The sequence below is a fragment of the Homalodisca vitripennis genome, chromosome 6 (genome assembly GCF_021130785.1).
Source record: "Homalodisca vitripennis isolate AUS2020 chromosome 6, UT_GWSS_2.1, whole genome shotgun sequence".
In the NCBI taxonomy this organism is placed as follows: Eukaryota; Metazoa; Arthropoda; class Insecta; order Hemiptera; family Cicadellidae; genus Homalodisca; species Homalodisca vitripennis.
Window position 1 is genome coordinate 36,267,931 of NC_060212.1, and position 26,733 is coordinate 36,294,663.

Sequence of the window (26,733 nt, forward strand, 5' to 3'; positions counted from 1 at the left end):
TAATGATTTTTGCTGCACTTTACATAAAGAAACTATAATAAAACTGTATAGACTGTATAAGTTTGTAATATAGACTAATAATGCCCATGGCATTAAACAACTAAATCTTTGAGTCAAAGACAAATAAACACAACTTTAAATCAGCTGGTTACATGATAAAATGAAATTTTTTGTATATCTTTTTTTACACCTAACCTAACCTCAAAAGGCGTGGAGTGGTTGTGTGTGGGGACTCTCTCGCGTTGTTGTTCGTTTGAGGTTAAGTAGTCTGAGACAATGTAAATGTATTAATAATTTATTTCAGAGAAATTTAGTGAAATCGTTTTAAAATTATATTTTAAAATACAGTGTTTAAGTTCTAGTGTTTGTAATATTACCTGCAGCTGTAATAATGAAAGAGGTAAAAAAGAGAAACAAATATTTGTACAAAAAAGTTAACAAAAATGAAAATACAATTCATGAAGATGAAGAAAATACAGAGACTTCATATATGGAACCTACTAATCCCAAGTGGTATGAAGAGGTATGTGTACAACATGGAATCATATTTGTTTAGAGTTGTGATAATATTTACTTAGCCATGTTGGGGAGACATTAATAAGAGGTCTACACTCATTATTCGATTGCTACTATCGAACAATTCGATATATACTATCCAATTTCGATATATAAAAATCTTATTGGCTACAGAGTTATAAATAACCGTAACAAGAAAAATATCATACATTACAATTTTTAAAACATAAATTTAACAATTACATTATAAAACAACAAAACCAACTATGGCCTAGACTTAGATATCAAAGAAACCGGGTAAGGGTACGATAAGCGGACTCGGTTTTTTTATATCGAAATTGGCAAGCGATATTACTTAATAAGTAACCATCGATATAATAAATCGATACTGATTAATTATTTTGAACAATTAACTTAAATAATCTATACCTTTAGTTTTAAACACTTTCAAATAATACTCGTAATGTAATATTTCAATTTCATATAAGTAACATTTGATTATTAAAAAAATGGCAGTCAATTTTAGAAAACTACACGACATTGCTTTGAAAGATGATAAGCCATGTTTTTCGTGACTTCAACATGTTGGACACGTACCACAAAAACCCATTATGTGAAATTTTGTGAGAAAGAAACAACTGTAACTGTGAGAGGAGCAAATATGGTCGTCTTCAGTTTTCCTAATTTTGGTTATAATAATTTGTTTGATCACTGTAAATATTAAATTCATATTTTAATTTAAAAAATATGATTGTTATTGAGGACTATAGATACTTTATATCGATTAATAGTCTAGGATTTGAGATGCGAATATTAGGTATCGATGAGTACATTATTCGATATAAAAAAACGGGTCCGCTTATCGTACCCTACCCAAGAAACCTTAAAATATTACAACTTGCCCAGCTTTATATCAACGAGTAACTGGTTTTTGTGAAATGGAGGAAAGAATTCCGCCTCTGGGTTACTAGGAGCCAAATCCACATGTTGAAGCCACTTCAACAGTCACTTGTGAGAAATATCTCACATATTTTCCTCATACTCATTGCTATTTTCAAAGTTTAGAAGTATTATCTACTTCTTGCGGTTTATTGTTTACATAAAAATTACTATAACTAGTAAGTTGAAGTCATATGCTAAGCTAAATAAATTCTAATATCGAATTATTCCTTCGGATAAAAACAATAAAACCATTCGATAATTGCAATCGAATGAGTGTAGACCGCTTATTAAAGTCTACCCTGCCATGTTACCTAAAATGATCTAACAAGTCTTTCACAATATATATAAATTAAAAACAAACACTCCAATAATATACTTTTTATTTCTGTCATAAAAGTTTTCACATGACCAAAACAACTCTTTGTCCCTATGTAAATTTGCTATTGAACTGTAATATTCTGCTCTTAAAATTTCAGTGTGTAAAAAGTGTTTTAATATTTCTGTAGTGTATATTTTAAACCAACCATTTATGGTTTTGCAGTTCCCTAAAGAACCGGTTGAATTCCCAGAATGTGAAGAGTCTCAAATAGTTGCACTGAGATCAGAAGCAGAGATGGTGTTGAAAAGAGAGGAGGAAATGTATAATAAGAGTAAGTATGTTCTTTCAAACAATTTGTTTGGTAATAAAGTTAAAAATGTACAAGTTGTTCTTTGATTTCATAATTTATATTTTGTAATTTTTTATTATTTGTTATATTTGTTGATTGTTAATTTTATTAATTGTTATGTTTGTTAATTGTTACATTTGTTCATTGTTATACTCTGTTAATTGTTATATTTAGATTTAAACACATTTGATAAACAACAAATTATCTTACAACATCAAATTTACACTAAAGTTGGATGTCTACTATTTTATTTATGTCATTCTGCTACCATTTAATTGACTTATGTGACAAAGTCTATTGTAACTTATATGTTATTTAACGGCAATAATTTAATTGAATTTAATATAGCTGTTAAACCAAAAACTAATGACTCCTTCTTTTACAGAGTTAAGATATTTTAAAATAGGCTAACTTTTGAAAATCAAAATAAATCTACTAAATATTATTCAGAAAATTAAATGTTTTGTCCTGTTGCAGAGGCAGGCCGCAGTGGAAACCATGACAAAGCTTGGTTGCGAACGGTCATGTCCAAGGGAACAGCATCGGACAGGGTCGCCGCATACATCGTCATCATCCAAGATGCGCCAGTGTACAATCTGTCTGCATTGCGGAATCTTGTCAACATGGTCAAAGTTTCTAAAAAGAAGGAATGTATGACTGTTATGGGTAAGTTTTCATATTACGATTGATAAGAACCTGTAAGTTATTTTATTAGAAACCAAACTATACTAGTTTTTACGCACGTAACTTTTGAAAAAAACTTTTTTAATGTTTTCAATACAAGTTTAGTGCTTACTGTTAAGTTATAGACATAATTACATTGATTACAATCTTTCCATTATTAACTCAGATTGACTTTTTACAAGGCAAAAATAAAACTAAATAAACATTGCAGACTTAACAGAAAAATTTTTTTCATAAAAAATATTTTTTCTGAAAATCTTGTACTTGTCATATAAACACAGAGTGCCAGGTAAGTTGCAAAACTTAAGGAGGTGGTTTGTGAATGTGAAGAAAAAACCGTTACTGTACAATAGATACAATATCTTATTCCGCTTAATGTCTGTTAATGAAAACAAATTAACATTTCAGACATTTGCCACTGTTATGTGTACAAGGATAGAACATTATGTTTTGATAATGGAATCTATCCTCTTCTTTTAGGTTTTTTTATGTGTTTTTGTCAGACAATTCCCATCTATAGGACAGAGAAAGTTTGTGATGCACAGCACTGACTTATACATATGTTACTTTACAGGTTTGCTCTAGGGTATACTTAAATCAAAATAAAACTGACAAAGAAATAGAATGATGCAATGATAAATTAAACTCTCCTTTTCAGTTTAATCCATTTTAGCTATAATTATTAATATATTATTTAGTTGTTACTGTTTATTCATGTTTTTCTATTTTTTAAAATTATTGTTCTTTTGTATTTGCATTTGTAATAAATCAATAGTGTTAAATAATATAAATCTAGTTTAAATAATCAAGTTAGCCAAAACGTACAATTAGGGAGTTAATCGGTCAGGTAACCAACAAAAGTATAATTTAAGATATCTAATTTTTAGTAATTCCATTGTTTACTAGTAATTTCAACTTAATGTCATAAGGGTAGTAAATTTGACTCATACTAATTATCTTTCCTTTGTGTCTTTATGTGCAAAATGTATGATATTCTATATAGGGTAGAAAAATATGCATCACTTCTCTGTAAGAAAGGAAGTTTTTTTTATTAAACCTGCAATCTGCTTGGGCCAAATTAAATTAATTCTAACATAAAGCACTCAACTACACTGATTGTAAATGTCGTTTACTGATTCAACTTACCATTTCTTTCCTTTTTTGCAGAAACCCTGACAGAACTATTCCACTCAGACCTGTTGAGACCTGGTCGGAAACTGCTCAAGTTTGAACAGCACCCGTTGTCCATGCTCCAGGAGTTGACGTCTGGCAATGCCATGTCCAGGAAGAAGTACCTCTCATACTGGGTGTTTGAGGACCACCTCAAGAACTTGTACGCTCAGTTTGTGCACTCCCTGGACATTGTCAGCAAGGACACTGTGGACGCTCATCGTGAGAAAGCAGTCACCGCCATGTACAAGCTGCTGTCGAGAAACCCCGAACAGGAAGTGGTGAGACCATTATCTCCTTTGATTACATCTCCTTCTCACACCAGTTTCGTGAACATAAAGAGGAAGTCAGAATTCTTTTATAATCAAGTCTTATTAAAACCAGAACTATAGATGAGCTGCTTTGAAAGTGACATGCTCGAAGATTTCTTGCGCATAGGGAGAGGGAGGAGCAGGAGCTCGACCACACCTACCACCACTACTCCCTCTTTCACTGCTCGATCTATTTCCTTTACAAAACAAAAGTGGAGATCAAGTGCTTTACTTCCCTGCGTTGGTGTTTTGGAGCATCATGCCGTGTTTTGTTATTCTCGTTGTTATAGAATAACAATTATTATTATTTATGTTAAGAATAGTCTGCTACATCTATTTTATATTTTAGTGCAATTAAGAAGTATTTTAACCCTTGGTACGCTAAATAATGAGTAGGAAAAGCTACTGTTACACTTAATTAATTTTTTTTATTATTTTTTATTTTTTCTAAAGTTTATTTTTTTATTGAATATATTGGTTAAATAATATATAAAAACACATGTTATGTTAAAAAATTATTCTTACTATTTTCATAAATACATGATAAAAGTTTTCAAGTAATTTCAATTTTTTGAAGACTTGATACATATTAGTTTAAAACAAAATAATATGGATTTGGTTCACTGTTAAAAATTAAATTAGAAGGCAAAAAACAGTTAGAAAATTGCACAGTTAGAATTGAGCTTGAGTGTGGTAGACTTCAAAATAGTCATCCGGATGGAGAGCAGGCTTGGCATCGCATGTCTTGCACAGATAAATGGTTTCTTTCCTCAGTCCTCTCTTCAAACACACGACTCGCCTAGCTGTTCATTTTTTTTTTCATAAAGTGAGTCTTTCCATCCAAACTTATGTCATGAGGTCCTTGGGAAGGCCGTCCACGTCTTCTATTTGGCTTAATTCTCATCTTTTCAGCTACTAAAGATCTTACCAAGCTCTTTCTGAAAGCTATGTGGCTCATTGGTTTTTTTGTAATTTTCAATTTGTACACTCACAAAACCAAAGTAAATAATCACTAAGTACAATAGACGTTGCAGTATGTTAGGTTACTAAACAAACAATGCACGTTCAGCTGTTGTTTTCACGAGCGAGTTTACCCGCTCCTGAGCGTAGAGACGGCAGGCCGAGTGCGCGCGCATGCGGTCACGGCCAACAAAAATCAGATGTTGTGACTGACGACAGCTTTTCTGATGTGTCACGCTCCACCAATATCACAATGGAATACAAAAGAAGCACTCATGCACATTCTGACGGCATTTCGTGGAACTTAAATGTATATAATACGTTGTTAAGAGATACCGCGAATTATACCGCTTAGCGCGCTACGGGGAAATTACGATCGGCGATATATACTGCTTAAACGCGTACGAAGGGTTAACAAATGTTTGTTGTTAAAAGCTGTTGTTATTATTACTGGGTTTGTAAAACAGCTGTTATGTAACATAACTTACAAGTGGTAAAGTGGCGACTGAGGAGTGGTTGGTAAGGAATGTAGAAGGGGAAGTGAATCTGTGCTTCTTCTCCCTCTCCACATCTCTCTCACTTCCCCCCCCCCACACTGTTCATTTAACAGGTCGCTTTCAAAGCGGCTCATCTATAGAGTTAATATTTCGATTTTATACACCAATTTATACAAAGTTGCTCACAATTTGAAGTGCCAACTAATATATGGTGTAAAGAATTGAATATGGCATTTCTTTCACTAGGTGATATTATATGTATCTCATGAAGCTCAGTAGAACAATAAAATGTTTTGAAAACAAGATAGAACATTGGTCATTAGAACTAGGGTTCAATATACTATTGAACACCCCTGCCGAATGGGTTTAGATCGGGTAAAACTGTCATCACTGTATGTTAAAGTTTGTAGAGTTAATTTTAGATGTTGTAAATCAAGGCAACCACGCTGCAGGTATTTTTATGGATCTCAGCAAGACTTTTTAAATGTTTGTCATGGTACCCTCATTAGTATAATAAAACATTTAGGAATTGTTGGAATTTCGCTGAACTAATTTACGTCATATCTTAAAGACAGAAAGCAACAGTAATTTTAATCTTTGAGTGTCAAAATTTCAGGGGGAGTTTGAGCCCCCTCATCCCCCCCCCTTGTAATATGTCCATGATTCAGACCTTAGATTAACAAATTTGTATAAATCCTCATAAGATTGGGTTAGTTGAGTGATAATGACATGATGTTCAGTCCAAAAATCACACATTTCTCATATTTATTAGTTATACACAATGATTTAAGACTGACGTAACTGACTTACAAAATGTGTGTTTTTTAGGTTTTGCTGAAGAATCTTGTGAACAAACTGGGGGACCCTAACCAGAAAGTAGTGTCCAAGGTCATTTATTCTCTCACCCAACTGTTGAGAGTTCATCCCGTCATGAAACAAGTCGTTGCCAATGAAATTGAACGTTTTCTCTTCAGGTATATGTGCCAGAAATGTGGATTCTGTAGATTCACTGTAAAAGCATTAAAGCATATTTATTTTTATTATTTTGTAAAATATTTACAGAAAACTCAAGGTAGGATTGTAGGAACTAAAGAAACTGTAAAGAAACTGGTTGATAAGTTATAGTTTTGATGTAAAATGTATCAAATTTTTAGCCATATTGGATCATGACTGTTTGTTTACATTATTTGCAAAAATATTTCATACAATTTGTTTCCACAATATATATATATTTTTTTTAAGAAACTTATTAAAATTCAATGATTTTGTAATATTTGGGGATAGGTGATAATAAGAGAGTGCTAAATATATAGAACTCTCCAACATCTAATGGACAGTGTTTCAATTCTATCCCACCAGGGAAGATTTTTGTAATGTTAGATCTTTGTCTTTTTTCTATTTTACATCCAAAACTCCAAAAGCTGGTTTGTTTGTTAGGTATAAATTAACTGTCTTGTTCATCAGCTATGGACTTTTTTTGCAACGTTTATCTCAATTTGTCCTATAATAATCATAAATGGTTACTGTAAGCCTGTTTTGCACTATTTAAATTTAAATAAATTAGATTAGGATATTATTTCTTAAAACACTCATAAAACAGTCTCCATAATCTCCTTAGCTGAAGAAACAGTGAAGAAGTTAGCTTTTTTGTGTTCACTCTCCTGTGCCGACCCATTATTGGTTGTCATTTAGTTCCTGGCTTGTAGTAGTGATTCCGTATGTTTAGGCACTAACAAACCTCTGAAATCCACTGAAATAGATACAATTGGTCCTTGGAAAACCTCACAAGATTTCTTGGAATAATTTTCTTTTTTTTTTGGAAATCATCCAACTTGCGTGTTTTCAATTATTGATAAACACAGAATAATTATGGCTGAAAATCAGTTTCAGTTCTTCCAAGAGATGTTATTAAGTGGAAATTACTTAGATATCCTCCAGTGCACGTTGCATAAATTTATCAAAAACTACTTCATACGTTTATTTTAAATTGACCGTTGTCAAATAAAAGGTATGTTTGTGTGTTTCAGGCCCAACGTTGGATCTAGGTCACAATACTACGCCATATGTTTCTTGTCACAATACTTGTTCTCCAGCGATGATACAGAATTGGCAGAGAACATTATATCTATATATTTCTCATTTTTCAAGGCAAACATAAAAAAGGTAATTGTCTAATTAATTGTTTTGCATTTTTCTTACTTTGATGTAATTGTTGTTGTTTTCTTCTTTCTTTATGATTAAAAAATAATTGTTTTGAAACAGCGGTGCCATTTGCGTTTAATGTGCCTTTTCTTACTCAGTCGTACACGTCATACACGTCATAGTAGAAAAATTGAGACATATAGGATTTTCCACCGAGGTTCTTACATGGATGGGATCTTGTCTAGGTGGAAGACAGCAGTGTGTTATGGTTGATGACATTAGATCTGACTGGAAGCCTGTTACGTGTGGTGTTCCACAAGGATCCATTCTTGGCCCTTTACTTTTTTCACTATATGTTAACGATATAAGCAAGGTACTGACACATACGAAGTTTCACTCTTATGCTGATGACTTACAGATATATGCTCACTGCAGTGTTAGTAACATTAACCAAACTATTGAAAACATTAACTTGGACATTCAACAGATTGTACTTTGGACTGAAAAGCACGGACTGAAACTCAACTCGGACAAAACTAAACCCATAATAATTGGGCATTTTAGACTTTTGAATACAATTGACTTTAACAATGTACGTGAAATATTGGTAAACGGAGAGGCTGTAGCATACTGTAGTAGTGTCAGAAGTTTGGGATTGACAATTACGAAAACACTGGACTGGACCGACTACGTTGTAGATACCTGTAAAAAGGTATTTGCAGCAGTGCATACGCTGAAAAGAATGCAACGATTTCTACCGCACCACATAAAGCTTTTACTAATTAAATCACTCGTATTTCCCCACTTCCTCTACTGTTGTGCCGTGGTTAATGACATGACTGTGGTTTTGAATAATAGATTGCAGAAAATCCAAAATTATTGTTTAAGATTTTTGTTTAATTTAAAGCGAGATGAGCATATCTCACCTTATTATGTACTAATGTCAACGTTAAAATTGCAAGATCTAAGAGCTTTCCGAATCCTAATTTTACTTTTTTCTATCCTTAAAACCGGGTTTCCAAAATACTTTACAAACGATTTTAAGTTCATTGCTATTGAAGAAGGCGTAAGGAACACCCGCACTGGCTCGTCGACGTTGCGAATCCCCCACCACAGAACGACTGTCTTTAATAAATCATTTGTAGTGTCTGCTTGCCGTTTGTGGAATTCTCTTCCAGATCCTTTAAAATCCTTGGAGAGCCGGGATCGGTTTGCTTCGGCTGTTAAGTTGTATCTTTTGCAGCGGATGTCCGCGGCCGTGGTGCCCGAGGATTGCTAGTCATGATTTGTTGCAGACAGAATGAATGAATGTGTGAGTGTAAGTAAATAATTTTAATAAAAATATAATGTTTTAATATTGTAATGTTGTATATTTTGACTAAATTTTTGTTTAAAAGTATCATCAATATTATTTTGTAATCAAGTATTAATTTTATACACAGTATAAATTTAAGAGTGCAATTTTGTTTTTGTTAAGAGATTTGTTTTTATTTTGAAGATTACAAATGGCTTGTACTTACATATACTAATAATCAGGTTAAGTGTAAGAAAGGACTATGTAGTCCTAACTTCGCCTGAAAAAATAAAGAGAATTTTCATTTCATTTCATTTCATTTCATTTAGCAATTTTTTACTAAATTTAATTTTATGTTACAATATTGTATATTTCAGTTTTATGTTAGAAATATAGTTTTATATTTTAAATGTTTATTCTATTTAGAGATGATATTGACAATTATTTTAGTACTATTTAAAATAAGTTGTCTGGCTATCTATGAACAATTACATTTTTTTTAGAATAAAAGTTTACAAGACAGACACTATAAATTGTGAAGAACAATTCAATCAAAGAATACTAAGAAGAAAAATAACTATTTATTGTCATAGCTAAGTTGTTTTCAGCAGTCATAGAGTATAAAACAAGATAGGAGTACACTACACAATGTGTCATGTAATAGACTTCACTGAGGTTACTTGCAAACTTTAAAAAACTTCTCGTCATTCTCGAAATGTCATGGCAACAGATCATACTGAAAATAAATTTTTATATCCTCTGGGGGGAGAGGAGCCTGATCAGACAAAAGAGAAGTTCTGTGTCAGCCTAGAACTCATTCTTGTATATCTGGAAATGAAGTTTCATACAAAAATTTAATGCCCAGTTAAGAAATCTTTCTCGATACATCTTGTCAAATGGTACATTTTGTTCATTACGATAGGTTTCATAACATAATAATAAAAATTCTATTGAGCTAGGGTGCTACAACACAAGAGTACACAGACATCAAATCTCGCCAAAGACTTTGAACATTGACTCCTCACTCAATTATACGTTCTTTTTACTCTAGGAATAAAAATGACACTCCCATATGATTGTTTAAAAATTTACTTATGCTGCTATTTTCGCGGGAATTATGGGTACCCATAAGTCCAGTGTAAAAATATTCGCTAATGCTCAGGCAAATCCCATGTGGTGACATGCATGATCGTCAAATGTTACCTATATAGAAATGAAGCTTCATATAAACTTTAAAGTCTACAGATCAGTTCTTTTTTTAAATATCGTGTGGAGAGACAGACAAAAATGAAATTTTTTCCAGCACCTTGAGTTATAGACTTCGCTCATGCTCAGCCAATCAACGTAAAAACCTTTTCATACTGGTCTATCGCCGTGCAAACTGCCAATTCAAACTGTATGTGATTGGATGTGTAATTTTTCCTTAGTTGCAACAAGTTAAGAACAACTGCGCATGTGTGTCCACTCCGGTGTTCCAAGCTGATTGCTCTACAACTACAAGCAATCAGCGTTTACGCGTCTTAAAGTAAAGTAAAGATGTCTTATTTTTACCAGGCGAAGTTAGGGCTAAGAAGCCGTCTCTAACATATCCTGGGGACCAACGGCTTAAAGGTGACTTCCGAACCACCACCAATGGTCGGGCAGGCAGGCTGCTTGCAAGGACTGGATCTCTCAGCGGTCACCTATCCAAGCAGCAGCCACGCTCGACGTTGCTTGATCCGGTTATCTTGCGATTGTACCGTTGTACCCACTACACAGCGCCATTGGCCATTGGCGTCTTGATGTGTCCATGGAGTCTATGTTCATCAGTATGAATGGCTCCAATTGTTTTTTATATTTCTGTTCATGGATACCAGTGTATAATTGTTTTTAAGCAATGTTGGATTAACCATAGATAGCATACAACATTGAAAAAATAGTACTGAATATTATAACCTCAACAATATGTTTTGGAAAAATAGCTACCATGGCATTTCTTCCACAAACTTTTGGTGGTTAAAGATCATTATTGTAGCACTCAAAGGGTTAAATCATCTATTCATAAAAAGTATTGTACTTAGCATTGTTTTAATTAAAACAACCCATGACAAATTAAATTCAACATAAACACAACTGTCTAAAGATAAATGATTGCCAGATAACTGGTGAAACAGCTACCATACGGTTAAAAAAACAGCTGAGGAAGTGCATTGTTCCTGTTTTATTTCAAAATATACAAAATGTAGCCTAAATAAAGTAATCCCCTCCTTACTACACTCATGTTGAAAGGACCAAACATACTTCTGGTGCCAGGTGTTTTATAGTGATACACATTTTTATAATTTTAACAATTCCATTTGAACAAAACTGTTAAACACTGTACATAATTTTAAACTGACATGAGTGATGTCATAAACCGGTCTTCGGCCTTCAATCTATAGACCATTGAGCAGACCCAATCTTAACTTGTAACAATTGAGATGAGCTAAAAATTAAAGTTCCTAAAACATTCCACTTAGTTTTATATGGAACAAGGTTAAGTAAATTGGACGGTTCCAGGGAGACATAGACTCGCGCATGATGGGGGCTCTACTGATGGGCGTGAACCGAGCGTACCCATTCGCTCGGCTTGAGCGGCACGAACTGAGTGAGCACGTGGACACTCTGTACAAGCTGGTACATGTGTCTACCTTCAACATCAGTGTCCAGACCCTGTGTCTGCTGTACCAGATAGTTGGGAACTCTACTGACAGGTTGGTCTGTAGCTTTAAACCGGATTTTGCCACCGGTTAATTTGGCACGTGGGGTCTTGACAGAATCAGATAGTGGCACATTGATTGTGAAATACTATATTCATATCATGATATATCATTTTTAAACCTTTGACAGCCATAGACCGATATACTGGCTTTGGAATTATATTTCTGAAATGGCCGTGAGCCGAGATCTCGGCATGGCAAAATCCGTTCTAAAATGGCACCGTGCCGATATATCTGCACCCTTCATTTTATTACATTATTCCCTTACTTTTAATAAAAAAAATTTTTTAAAATACTAATATACATTGAAATTAAAAAATAAGTTTCATTATTTGTTTAAATATTGCTATGCTTTTAAAAATAATATTAAAGTCAAACAAAAATCATTGAAGAGTCTGCCAATAGTGCCATTTTGAGGCTGGCCTTTTTGGTAACTAAACTTGATTTAATGGCTGGGGTATTTTGAAGTAAAATTGAATTTATAGCTAGGCCTTCAAAAGGTTTAAATATGGAACCACGCTGAAGTTAGAGATCGTTTTGTATTTTTAACTCCTTAGTTTAAAAAGGATCTCCGTCAAAATTATCATAAGTGCATGGAACTTCTATGGAAGATATAGTGGAAATACTGAGAAAAGGCTGATGTTTTAAAGGATCACACAGTTATTATAGGGTTTTAGAGAGTTTTGGTACAAACTATCAGTTGAGGTCTGATAAAACATACATAAATACCCTTACTTAATGCAATGTTTGTGTTTTTTACTGCCAATATTAAATGTCCAATTTATTGTGTAAATCTAATCAAATCAAATTAAATCAGATTTTTATTGCCAGAACATTATACAACGTATGGAAAATGTCAAATTTTTGCTTTTTACTTGCTAAAATTTTTTGTCAAACACACCACAAGAAATCTCAATCAAACATACAATTTTGCAAACGTACCTACATCCATTCATTCACCAACTATTCCCACTTCCAGCAACAAATTTTGTGAGTCTTTTTAATTGGTGTTCTCCCAATCATAAGCAATCATAAATACCGTGTTTTCTCAATAATAATAATAATAAAACTATTTATTTTTTAACCAATTTCGTTATTGTAAAATTTGTATTTAATTACAAAACTTTATTGTAAACAACATACTATACCTGGAACATTTATAAAGACACCTTTATTGAACAGTTACAGATCTAAATCATAATAGCATGTATTGTTGATGTTATTTGAATATTAATTAATTTTTTTATAATTACCATTTCAGTTATAAATAACCAAAAATGGTACTTTGATATTATCCAGAGGCCACTCTGCCCCTATCACTATTTATTGTGATACGATTTAAGTAGGTTTAGTTTAGGCTACCATAAATTTGAATTTAGGTACTATCTCAAGGGATGTTTTTTCCCATTTTCACCAAAAATGTGATGTGGGATGGAAGCCCACACTGACGGTGAGTAGAATTTCCAATTGGTACTTTTCCGACCTCAGATCACGTCCTAGATCGTCCAATTTTGCCGACATCAGATTACGTTGGACAATCTAGCACTTTATAAACTTTACTCTATTTATAATACATACATATTTATTTCCCTACCTGATGACAAATAGTAGATAGGGACAGGATGGTCTTTGGATTATACCAAAGTACAAAATAACATGTTTTTTTTTGGGGGGAGGGGGATTAATCTCAAATTGTAGAACATTTTATATACTTAAGTGTTACTTAACTAAGGAGATCAATGTTGTTGTAATCTACAATTTTCAATACAGAAGGCTTTTTATTATACATTTTTTATTATACACTTTACAGCAATATTTAAATTGTTGACCCAGATTCTACTGTGCTCTGTACAAGAAACTGTTGGACCCACACTTGGCCACGTCAGCACACCAAGCTATGTTTATCAACCTGGTATACAAAGCTATGCGGCAGGATACCAACACGAACAGGGTTAGAGTCTTCATCAAACGGTTACTTCAGGTACTGACAACCCTTCTTTTTTTAACTTTGTGTAGTAAAAAGTGACGTGTTCTACAAAGATTTACATTAGTTTAACATGTAAATGTAACTACCACTTACACTTATGTCAGCGTTATGCGTACTGTGTTAAGTTACATTAGTTGTATAGAAGTGATGTTGCAATATTATAAAATTGGTTTTGTAATTTCCGTATTGGTAAATTATAAAATGGAAAACTTAAATTGATTTTTAAGAGGCAAATCAACAATTTTTGCTATTGCAAATCTAGTTGAGTACAACACAGATCAAATTAATAAAGAACAGCTTTAAAAATCAGATTGCAGCAAAGCTTTTAACTTCCTGAGACTTGAATTGATTTCAAAATAACTTAAAACACTAGAATCGAGATACTTGTCAAAAGACTGCTTCATGAGCCATCTACAAGGATGTGTGCAAGTTTTAGAATCGCAGCAAAACACCAACTGAAACAGCACCTCTAGCACTCATCTTTCCACTACTTACCATGGTATTACTTAGAGAACCATCTTGGGACCGGTGTTATTGATACTGCTAGTAATAATGTTTTATTACAGAATCTAAACACCATCAGTAACATATGGGGACAATAGAGCAATTATACTAAAAACCATCCCCACAAGTAGACTTTTAACATACACAACAGCTATGAATAAAACTCTACAGTCCTGGAAAATAAATGGCAAGAAATGCCTGGGACGTCTGTCATGCTGGAGGGAAAACAAATAAAATTTCTCAGGCTTACACTGGACTATGTTTCCTGGAAACAACGTATAAAAAAAATAACTCAAGAATTTACTTTGTGCTAAAGATCAAACAGAGAGGCAGCCTTTTAGCAAGAAAAATAGCATTTTTTGCTTTGGTAGAATCTTACATCAGGTAAAAAAAGAATCTTCATAGTAAAATTAGAAACAACGACAGAAAATACTAACTAATCATAGCTCTTGCAGATCTTGAACCATGACAGTCTGGTCTACTTTTTAGTTTCAAACTTTTATAACACTAAGAATAGTGACTATAGAAACTCTCAACATGCAAGAGATCATACTGCACGAGATATCCGAGCATGAACAGACTAGAAGATGAATAGAGGAAAAGAAATCAATTCCATCTACAACACTCATCAAGGATGAAGATAAAACTGGCATATACTACTCATGTAATTACACTCTTGTCACATATCACCATAATAATTTAATAAAAAACTTTTTATTTATTGGATCCACCTTCTCAGTTTATTTTATGCCACTAGGTATGTCTGAACTGCCCTTCTCAGCTGGCCTGTGGACTGTTGTACCTCATCTCTCAGCTGATTGCCAAGAGGAGTCAGCTGTTAGCGCTGATCACCCACAAGCAGCAGATGTTTGAGGAGAGTAACGACAATAATGATGCAGATGATGAGGAAAATTACAAGGATGCTCCTCTTGATGTGAGTGTACACTTTACAATAAATCACTTGCGATTATTATTTTTGGTAAATACTAAATAATATTAGTATTATTTAGAATACTAATCTTCAGAAAAATATTAGTAATTTACACAGCTTATTATTTGTTTACATAATGGATTTAACATACACACTTGTTTTTTCTTCTGTCCTCAATGGATGTTAGTTTTAAGATAAATAATTTATAATGTTTCTACAAAGCATCTCTTACTGCCTCTCTATATAAAGGATATGGGAAGTAAGAATGGTTTTGGTCAGAATTTTTTAATATTTTTACTGAAAATTATACTTTATGTGAAAATTTTGTTTTAAGTTCTAATACCAAAAAACATGTTTTTTCAAACGAAATTTTTATAATTTACAGTTAATTGGATGCCTAATAAAGTAGCACAAACAACATCTCTTTTGAAATTTGTGTCCACAATATGAAGGATATAAACTATCTTCTGGTCTACCATGGACGATTTGGTTGAGATAAAATTCATAGTGTAGGCCCAATTAACTTTTTAAATTACTAAATTTTTTACATATTTTTAGGATTTTTAATACCAGTAACTCATGATTTTTGTATACATTTTAAAAAAATGAGTATTTTTCATAATTTTTAATAAAACACGTTAATGTTATAAAGACATTAAAAACTAAATTTTACAAGCAGCACCTCTTTAAAAAATTGTTTATCAAAAGGTCATTGAATTTTAATTATCTATCTAAACCCGAATTCAAATAGAATTTATTATTATTCCGGAATGCTGCAGCAATTTTTCACGTAAATTATTAAATGATATTTGGCAACAATTCTATTTAGTGGTAAATACAATAATGTTTAAAGAATATTTTGCTCTTGAAATTTATTGAAGACACCAAAAATTAAATCGTATGCCAGAAGAAAATTAGTTACAACAAACTGTTCTGTTCTTTTCTCAAAGATCGACCATTTTGTATTAAAAGAGTGAAAATATCAGGTGGAGCTCGTAAAGGAAGCTGAAGCAAATGGAAAGGACGACAGTGACGTGGATATGAAGCCAGAAGAGAAGCCAAAGCTGAAGCCAGGCTGGTTCCACTGTCAGAACGCAGCATCCAAGGTGGAGCTCAAGGTGTACGACAGTCGGGCACGCAACCCGGCCCATGCGAGAGGAGAACATGCGGCCTACGAAGAGTTGACTGTGCTCTCCACCCACTTCCACCCCACTGTGGCTCTCTTCGCCCGAAACATCCTTGACAGTAAGTGACCACTGAGGCAGGGCCTTAACAATACTTCAACTGGAAAAAGATGAAAATCCTCCTCCATAGTCATTAAATATATTTGCTCTGATGAAAGTCTTTAAGAGTACTAATAAATCTTTTTTAATTCATAATGGTTTTTTTATGTGAAAACATTATTGGAATACCTTAAAACAGGGCTGCCCAACCTACGGCCCGCGAGTCAGTTTTATGTGGCCCGCCTTGTTGCCAAAACAACCAAATTTGTTTACAAGCATTTGAAATATTAAATAAATACAAATTTTGAGAACCAAGCAGTCCAGCCGATTTCACGTAGAACGAGCCGTATTCATTTGGTGGAGTATGAGTGTTGAAAGAAGTAAAGTAGTTGCAGACAGATTTCACTGACTACGGTGGTGGCTACCGGCTGGCGAATAGAGCGCGCGTAAAGCACTGCACAGCGCGCGGTGCGGCGACGCAACCCCTACCCAACTCAAGGTCACCACTCGCCACGTAATTTGTATGTCCTAGTATCCTAGTAGGATTAATTTAAATCAATGTATTCAATTTATTGGTTAATTTTTTTATTGTTCCCTCAGAATTAGATCAAACATCCAAAAGTCTGGGTTTATATTTATTTCTACTAAAAGAACCTAAAAACATTATAAACCTTTACCTAACAACTAATAAATAATAAGAAATTACAATAATCAGGAAACAAGGGCCAAATAACCTGAAAACTCATATTTTGCACAGCATTTCTGGAACAAACCCCGGGCAATGCGTTTTGTTTGGGGTTCCAAATCCCCTGGGATGTTGGCCCGCCTGGCCATAAAGGGTTTACAATGTGGCCCTTGGGTAAAAACGGTTGGGCACCCCTGCCTTAAAATATACAATCTAGGAGTATGCCTTACCATATATATATTTTACTATCACGGTTCCCCATAAGATCGATGTAAAAATATTCGTTAACGCTTTGCCAAATCCCATAGAGTGACATGAACCCCCATCAAACTCAGTGTTGCCTATTTATATAGAAATTAAGATTCATGCAAATTCTCAAGTCTATACATCAGTTTGTTTTCTAGATATCGTCCAAATAGATAGATATGAAATTCTTCTAGCCCCTAGAGTGATAGGCTTTGCTAAGGCACAGTCAGTAATCGGTACGGTTGAATTCTTTTTGGCAAGAAGATTTGAGCTTTATTATGTTATTCAAAATTTAAACTAAATTGATGATTTACCTTCCTTATTCATCAGGAAAACTACAAGTAATTCTCAATTTCTTCAAATATACTAGCATTGTTGGAAGAATGTCACATGTCTAGGCTAAAAATATTGTTTTTGTACTTTTATACGTATCAAAGCCAATGTCCGTTTAATTGAGAGTTTTAGTTCAATATGAAATAAACATTCTAAGTTAGTTGTACAATGTGGTATTAAAAATTTTAATTGATCTGTACTGGTTTGATAAATTGTTACTATGTTTTCACAAAGTAAAGTATAATAATTATATGTTCTATATTTTAGGTGAATTATATAATATCCAACATTGCCATTCGTGTTTATAACAATACATCGTAAAAGAAGCTAATTATCCCATCAAAACAAACTAATTAAACTTTTTTACTTAAGATTTTATGAATACATAAGGAAATATTTATTAAGTGCTATGTGCATTTAATTTCAGAACAGCACATAAAATACTCAGGCGATCCGCTGCAAGACTTCACGCTTCTGCGGTTTCTGGAACGGTTTGTATTCAAGAACCCGAAACAGCTATCAGCCGACTCGGTGGACAAGGGGCCAGACCCATGCTTGGCGCAGCGACGGCTCTACACAGCGTCGGGCCCCCGGACACTGGCCGTCACTAGTGACACATTCCTGCAGCGAGGCGAAGACAAGGTGCCCGTCGACGAGCTCTTCTTATACAGGTAAGCATAGGTGTGGAATGATGGAAGATTTTATAAAGTTTAACAGACGTAGTCAGGGTCTCATGGATCTTAACACTTAATCCGAACTCAGATAGAATAAATTTAATCTTTACTCCCCAAAATTTGGTGTGCGCTAGAGTATCTATACATATTTTCCAGCCGTTTTTATAAAGCTGTTATATACCACTAAAACTTGTTAAGTATCGTTTGCTGAGAACTGCAAGTAACAATTTCTCTTTTATCTATAAGTGTTTGAAAATGCTTAGGTACATATTTTTTTAACATTGTACTATTGTATTATATATGTATGAAAGTTTTACATATTATCTATTACATAAATAAGCAACATTTTATAGTTATAAAAAATATGTATGTCGTTCTTTTCCATTTATTATAATTCTTTTTACTGCACCTTGTTTTTGTTTTTTTTTTTCAAAATTATTTTTATTTATTGTTACAGTATTATAATTATTTTACGTTTTTTATCCAACAGACTGCTCCACATAATAAAAAGTTGCTACACATTTGTTAAAATTAGCATAATGATAATATAAACAACAAAATAGAAATAGATTTACTTTTAGAGACAAAGTTAGGTCTTTACAAGATTGTAATCTTATTTCACTTAGTTCTGAAAGGTTCTTAGCACTGCTTTTGAAGTGACTGGATATTCAGGATAGGAGAAAGGACCATCTCCTTTCGAGATACTTTGTTCCATCCTTCATGATGAGAGATAGTGGACACTATATTTCAGTCATGTGACCATGGAAGAAAGAGAGGCTTTCTCTGTTCTAGTCTCTTTCCAGTCAAAGCGGACAAAGGATAGTACTCCCTCATGTTTAGACTAGAAAAGCTTTAACACTGAAAGAGCCACACCTATTCCAATAGTCATCCTCCACATTAAACTTGAACTATTGATCTATCCTTTTGCCACTATATCTGGACATTTACGGTTAGTGATGTGCCACTCCTGGAATTTGGGTTGCCCAGGTGTAAGTGATCTGAGTATCAGGTTTGGCTGTACCCATGTAGGTTCAACTAGAAGGTACAAAACGAGCCAGAAGTGAACCGCTCTGGGGAGAACATAGAGTTATAAAGTCGTCTTTGATTTTGTTTTTTTGACATCGATCAAATTGTTATCAACTTCGTAATAACTCATAAATTCGCCTGTACAAAGCCAGAAATAAAACAAATACGGTGCAGTTTTGTAAAATGGGACCAAGCTGGCTGTTTTTAGTGCCTTAATTTTGTAATGATTTTATAAACCATTTGCCCATTACCACCCAATCCTTGCCTATCCTGTATTTTGTTTATTTATCTGCCTGGTTGTCATGATGTAAGACTGCCTATGCAATTTCTTGTTTAGTCTTCATTTACCTTGCCATGATGGGTGCATCAGTATTTTTTTATTGTGTTGTAGTGTTTTACTTTTGCATCTCTTAAGTGCTGGGTTTTCTGGTACATATATTGTATATTTTTAACGTAAACTCTTCTGTTGCTACCTTTAACATGTTCATCGCCATTATTTTCACCATATTTTGTCGATTTATTATTTTTTATGCTCGCTAAACCTTTGTCATTTTTTTACACATGAGGAAGACAGATAGCAGTTCTTGAAATGTGGTGTTTCAGTTTTTGTAACTTACAATGATGCCAAATGTCCTAAATCCTGTTATCCTTTCTAATCATCCATTATCAATAATGAGTGTTTATCAAAGAATCGATTAATATACCACTGTTCGTATTCAGTACAAATTTGTATCATTCATATACCACTTTATAGCAATTCCCGCATTTTATGCAAAAACTTACTATCTCATATGGCAGTGCAGCACTAAAGGACTTATAAGTTGTGTAAGAACATACACTGCAGTCTTAAGCACCTCTACAAATAATGTGCATTGTATCACTGAGGATAATATTGTTTGAGGTTGAACTCTTATTTATATTATCTATGCGTTAGAAAATGTGTTAAGGTTCCGAATGAATTTCAAATGTCTTTAATCATGAATTTTTCATTTGTAACTACAGGAAATTTGTTTAATTTCTTTATATAGGCATTTCTTCAATCTTCTGTTTCTATTACCATTGTACGATTCTGATTCTGAGACCCGGTATTCTTTCCTTTTCAAGGTATTTGCAAACAAAGAAGTCAGGTGTTAAGGAAAAACCTGTGAAAGAGGTGAAGAAAGAAAAGGACGAAGAAGAAGAAGATGCTGAAAGTGATGTGGAAAGCGTAGCCAGTGAGGAGTTCAACGATATGTTGGACAAGATGGTGGGCAAAGTAGACGATGATCTTGACTTTGCAGATGATGTGGGCGACAGGCTGAAATCCAATAAGAAGAAATCCAAAACCCAACAAGGTGAGAACTCATATTATTTTGTTTTTAGTTTTACACCTCAGTGTATGTTTCAACAATTTATGGAATTGGAAGATGATGGAATAGAACTGATTATTATATTCAGGTACAGATAAGAGTTATAAAACCAAATGAATAATTTGAAGAATTGCATATAAATTTGATATATGCTGTAACACATTGCCCATTAATATTTTAGCTCCTGACCTCTCCTGATAGATTCAAATATCCATTAGCACTTTGTTTTCATTGTACAATTACATTAAGTAGTCATTTTATTTACATTGAAAAAGACTTCAACTACTCAATATAAAAAAAAACAAAGAAAAAAAAAATATATATATGATTAAATTATACTTGATAAGTTAAGTTGTAACAAGTAGGTATATTTATTTATTATTAGATACCTACATAAATGTTCATATATTGAAATACTAAAATATTTCCAAAAAATGTGTTTATACAATATACATCCTTTAGTAGTATCAAAATGAAAAAAGTTAACTTTATAAAATTAGATTTTTAACTAATAGTAGTTACACAAGCAGCCGTCACAGTTTTTGTTACATCGAAACTTGCTCCATAAACTTAAGTTTTGTGACAAGGTCTATGCCAAGATACTTAATGGTAGCCTACTGTTTGTCTCTAAAACTGCTTGGTTTATTCGGACCTGAATGACAATGTACTTCCTTTGTCTAGTGAGAAGCACATTGTTGGTTGGTATGATCAGTTAAGCCCAATTAAGCTACCAGTGTGTCTCTTCAAGAATTCGTGATGTAATAATCACACTGATTGTGATTTTAAGCCCTTATAAGTTCAATCTCAGTAATAAAATTACACACCAATCGTGAAGTTACTGCATTAATTGTAAAATTAGACCCTGATCATAAAGTTTGATCATTTGGAGCTGCTGGTGGTTGTCAGGATTTGTGTATTGCCTCATTCATACGTTCATCATTCTCCAGCAGTTCAACCACTTGCACAATGTTGATCATGTAGGAAATAATAGATAAGTAGTTCACCAAAATTAAAGTTAAAATTTAACAAAAACTGAGCATAACACAATCCATTTGCCCTGTTTTTTTTTCATTTTTTACATTTTATTTTTTATTTGCAGCAGAGCCTGAGAGTGATGATGAAGAAGATTTCAGTGAAGATAATGATGACGTTGATGAGGATGAGGATGAAGAATTGACTGACTTGGAGGACGAAGAGGGTAGTGAAGCAGAAGCTATTGATTTCGGAGAAGAAGGTGAAGACTTTGATGGCGACATTGACTTGGATAATCTGGGAAGTGAAGATGAAGATGATGATTTTGAAGAAGAAATGAAGACATCCAAATCAAAGAAAGTTAGTCCTTTTTATTCAATTATGAATTAATAATGGTCCTTGAATAATTAGCTGTAAAGTAGCCTCTATTTTCCATTTACCTGATACATAGCTATTGTGTGTTTAAGTTTTATAAGCAATACGTAAATTTAGTAGAGTTGTTTGAAGATTTAACATCAATGCCACAGTCAATAGAACCATCACTGTTTATCTACTTTTGCTACAGTGAACTCACAACAATTACATTGCTAATTTTGGTTTTTTCCAAAAATATTATTTTGGGTAAAGTTGCCTAATTAACACGTTCGCTGCGGCAAGAGCGGCCAATGATGTACCCGATATGCGGCAAAATTCAAACTTGCGATTTTCGTTGAATTGGCGTTATTTTGGTTTGATGCGCTATAAAATAATGATATTCGATTATATTACGTTCTTATGCGTTCGTAATCATCGGGACTGTCCGGACAGTGGCCCGCATTTTTGGCATGGCATCATTTATGTTAACATATGACGGGATATATAAAATTTAACTATAACTAACCAAATGTGTTGTGTGATGTCCAAAAGTATCAAGAATACTTCAATCGACTTTGATATGCATCAGGTTCCGTTGCTAGACAACGCTACTGTCCGGACAGTAGTCCCGCACATAGCGTAAAACACCCACAGAGCCCGCGGTGCAGATCGCCGCCCGCGTGCTGTCCGCACAGTAAAACAAATAAAAGTATCGTTTGAATGAATTTACTAATGAGACAATAGCCTACATACTGTATACAAAAAAGCAAAATATGTGTATACTATGTACAAGAAAAAAGTTGACACCACACATATAGATAAAATCGCAATACCGGTAAAAGATTACCTTACTTTTAATTTAGTAGTAATAACCTATCCAATTTTTAAATAAGCCTAGCTGCTGATACGTCTACTCACGAAAACATTAACACAAGGGAAAAGAAATTAGGAACACGTGTTTTATTTTTTTCCTACTGGTTCATAATAGCAATAAACATGTGAAATTTCAGCTGTTTCGCTGGCACTGTCGGGACAGTAGGTCCGCATTTCCAGGACAAACTGACGTATCAGAAAGTAAGTATACTTCATCTAGAACAAGCTTGAAAAGTTTCCGACAATTCCTGCAAGATTGCAGCACGTGACAAGCGAAACGAATAAGCAATGCATTGTGCGTATCGGCACAGTCCGGACAGTGCCTCGCAGTTTTGGCGAGGGTCACGGGACTGTCCGGACAGTGGCCCGCAGCGAACGTGTTAAGTTAAATAAATATTACATAAAATATCAGAAATAGTAACTAAATAGTACACACTTCATTATTTATATATACACATGGTGCCTTACCTTCCACACTACCACCTAATTTCCTTTCAGTTTCATTTAAAACCAAGTTTTATTGTAAAAATTTGACAGGTACACTGTTAAACTACTTTCTACAGAATCATCATTAAAATTAAGGCACTTATCATACCGTGGCACACGCTTTTCAATATAATCCCTTGAAAAATGTTCTACCTGTTGTTTAAATGACTGGTTTACTCAGTATCCAATTCAGTGTCAGTATCAGACTTTTTCCGTTTCACGATTTATTGACATTATTCATGGTATGAGGAAGGTGCTTCCGAATCCCTTAAAAGATTACTAGTCAGTCAAAGGGTTAAACATCAACAGATTTGTAGAATCTTGAAATATTAGTTCTACAAAATTAAGTAAATTAGTTAAGAGTTGATTATAAAAAATGAAATCTCCTAATCAAAGTTATACCAAATTACAGAAATCCTCAATAATTAATAAACATATAAAACATTGTAAAGCATAAGAAAGTGTATCATAATAAATCAAATGCTTACAACATTTATATTCATACAAATTTAAATAAGCCTATCTAAAATGAAATCAATTATTTATTTATAATGCTTATCTGCTTGAACACTAACAATTATATATAAAGAAAAGACACTTAAAGTACAAATTGTGCAGTACCCAAATAAAGTTGAATATATTTGTATATAAACGTTAACTGTATTGTGAAACCTTAATGAAAGTAACAATAATTTTATTTCACTATTGGTCTTCTTTAACTCACTTATTTCTTTAGAACAAGTTCCCGAAGAGCAGCAAGGGGGGAATTCACACGATGTTTGCACCGGCGGAGAAGTTCGCTGAAATGCTGGAGGAGACGGGAGCCTCTCGTCTGAAGGTTGGAACTGCTCACGATGTCTCAAACAAGGATAACGCAGGTTTGTATAAATCTTTCGTAAGATCGCTAAAAATTGTTTGCGAATACCGTATTTAGTTGTGTTTTCAATTATTCATAACAAATCATAATTTATTACAGATCATCCTGTACTTTCTTTTTTCTAGGGATGCAGAAGTTATTACATTGTTTTAAAATTTAAAAAAGTTTGCATTATAAAAAGGAATATAAATGTATGTAAATTAATTTAAAATGTTCTTTGTGCACATAACAAACCTTCAATATGTTTTATCAGACACAATTTAACTAAGCATTGTAAATTTTTTTTTTTTTTTTTACATTTACAATACTTTTAGTTCATGAAAACAAATCACTATTAACAGTGCAAGCCTTGAAATAAAGCAATTGGCGCATTTCAGCTGTGAATATGTTAATAAATCTGTATGGAGTCACAGAATGAGCAAACCCCATTTAGACACAATCACTCTTATTGCAGTTCCTTTTGAGAACATCGAAAACATTCTAGAATGTAATGTACATTCATGGAAAGTTTCATAGCAGCTGTACATTGGATTTTGTTACTTTGAAAGTCAATGTAATATAAATGTGGAAGAATATAGGCCAAAAATACTGTGTTTGGACTTTTGCAAAAAAGAAGAAAACATTACTAACTGGTTCACTTTGGTTTTATGGTTTTCCCTTCCAGGTATTTTCCTAACAACCTCTTGTCCAACAAAACATGTAATACAAGTTTGCTGAACGTTTTTAGTGGTTTTTATTATTATAACTGAGAAACTACTTTAAGATATAAAAAAGATACTTACATTGCCGAAATTTGAGTGTTTTAATTTTTATTGTAATGTAGAAATTAATATATTTTTTTAAATTATTATACAAATACATAAATTATACAATTTTAATAGTATAAGTATACAAAACAATTTGATATCGCATTTTTGAAAAGTAAAAATTTGTCATCAGTTTTTTTATGCAAAGGAAGCAAACCATCACCTTTTATTATATTTTAAAACTGTGTATTTACATACAAAACAATGAATTACATATAAGTACAATTTTATAGAATTTAGAAAGTTTTGTGTGAATCTCTTGACTTTAGCCTGGGCAGGTTTTTAGAGAATCGTGTTACTAACAACACAATAGACATCAAACTACGTAATAAAATTATTACGGTTTAAAATTAGCAACTGCATAATGCACTAAGATTTGTAATTGGAAAACATTGATTTTGTAAAATAATGGAATAGGTTATCACGTGTTAATGAAAGCCTTTATGTCATGTGATTATAATACAAACAGCATGTTGTCTTTGGAAGGTAGGATGGACTCTAATTTCAACAGAGTATTCATTTTTATAAAAGTAATTTTTAATAGCATTGCAATTAAATAAAGTTTGTGTTATAAACCATTGGAAGTGTGATATTCCAGATTATAAATTCAGTCAAAAGGCAGTTTTTATTAAAAAATAAAATACAATAGTGCACTCATTCACTTAACAGAATAGAATTTAAATTACAAATAACTTTAATTTTAGATTATTACAACTGTCACAAGTAATGTCAATCCACAATATCCGTGTTAATTCAGAGCCTCCTTCCCCAATTGGTTTTGTACTTGACCACTATAGCGCCTCTAAGTGGCTATAAATACCTCAGATCAGATCTGTGAATTGCCAGTTTTCTAATAAAAAAGTGGCTTTCTCCGGTTCTTAGAATATACAGCTGAGAACTTCTAGTACCAAAATACTAAGAACCGTTCCATCTCTATAAGTTCATTTTACATGAGCTAATCTGTTGCAACATGATACGATACTTTTTGGAAACAAATTTAAAGAGATGGCTTCTACTGAAACCAAGGAATGAAATTTATACTTTAACTCCATTATTATTGGGATATTTTTTAATCAGCCAATCCACATTTAATTCCCGTAAACAATCACAATATAAAAAATGTATACTTTTTCAAAAGGTAACGTGGATTTATCATGTTTACATGCACTTTCTGTGTGTTTTCTGAAGAATTACACAATTCATATTTGACTTTACGTACTTTCAGCACTAAAACAACTGGAGTGGGAAGCGAAGAGGAACCATTGGGCCCACGGAGGAGGCAAGAGGAAACAATTTAACAAAGGAGGAGGAAAACCATCATTCAACAAAGCAAAGAGGAAAAAATATTAACCACACATTTTTTTCTAAGTGCTCCTGTACACACTTTTTTATCTATTGTTTTTGTTATCGTAAAATAAAATAAATACTGTAAATGTTGTATTATTTACATCCTCGAAAAGTTTTCATAACCAAATAAGTACCACT

The 26,733-nt window shown here is 33.1% G+C and overlaps 1 protein-coding gene across 2 annotated transcripts; it reads left to right on the plus strand.

Annotated features, from left to right (window-relative positions):
• The first annotated feature begins 201 nt into the window (after window positions 1-201).
• On the plus strand, window positions 202-26,681 carry LOC124364291 (CCAAT/enhancer-binding protein zeta-like). 2 transcript variants are annotated; one of them, XM_046819646.1, is made up of 15 exons: window positions 202-523; window positions 2,000-2,108; window positions 2,604-2,792; window positions 3,978-4,261; window positions 6,577-6,722; window positions 7,776-7,911; window positions 11,723-11,916; window positions 13,756-13,903; window positions 15,171-15,347; window positions 16,331-16,589; window positions 18,259-18,502; window positions 20,636-20,865; window positions 21,980-22,212; window positions 24,302-24,443; window positions 26,474-26,681. In XM_046819646.1, the coding sequence occupies exons 1-15, from the start codon at window positions 392-394 to the stop codon at window positions 26,596-26,598; spliced, it is 2,748 nt and encodes a 915-aa protein (XP_046675602.1). In that variant the 5' UTR covers window positions 202-391; the 3' UTR covers window positions 26,599-26,681. The 2 variants fall into 2 exon arrangements, with proteins under 2 accessions (XP_046675602.1, XP_046675604.1); XM_046819648.1 differs by having other exon boundaries at window positions 21,983-22,212.
• Window positions 26,682-26,733: the final 52 nt, after the last annotated feature.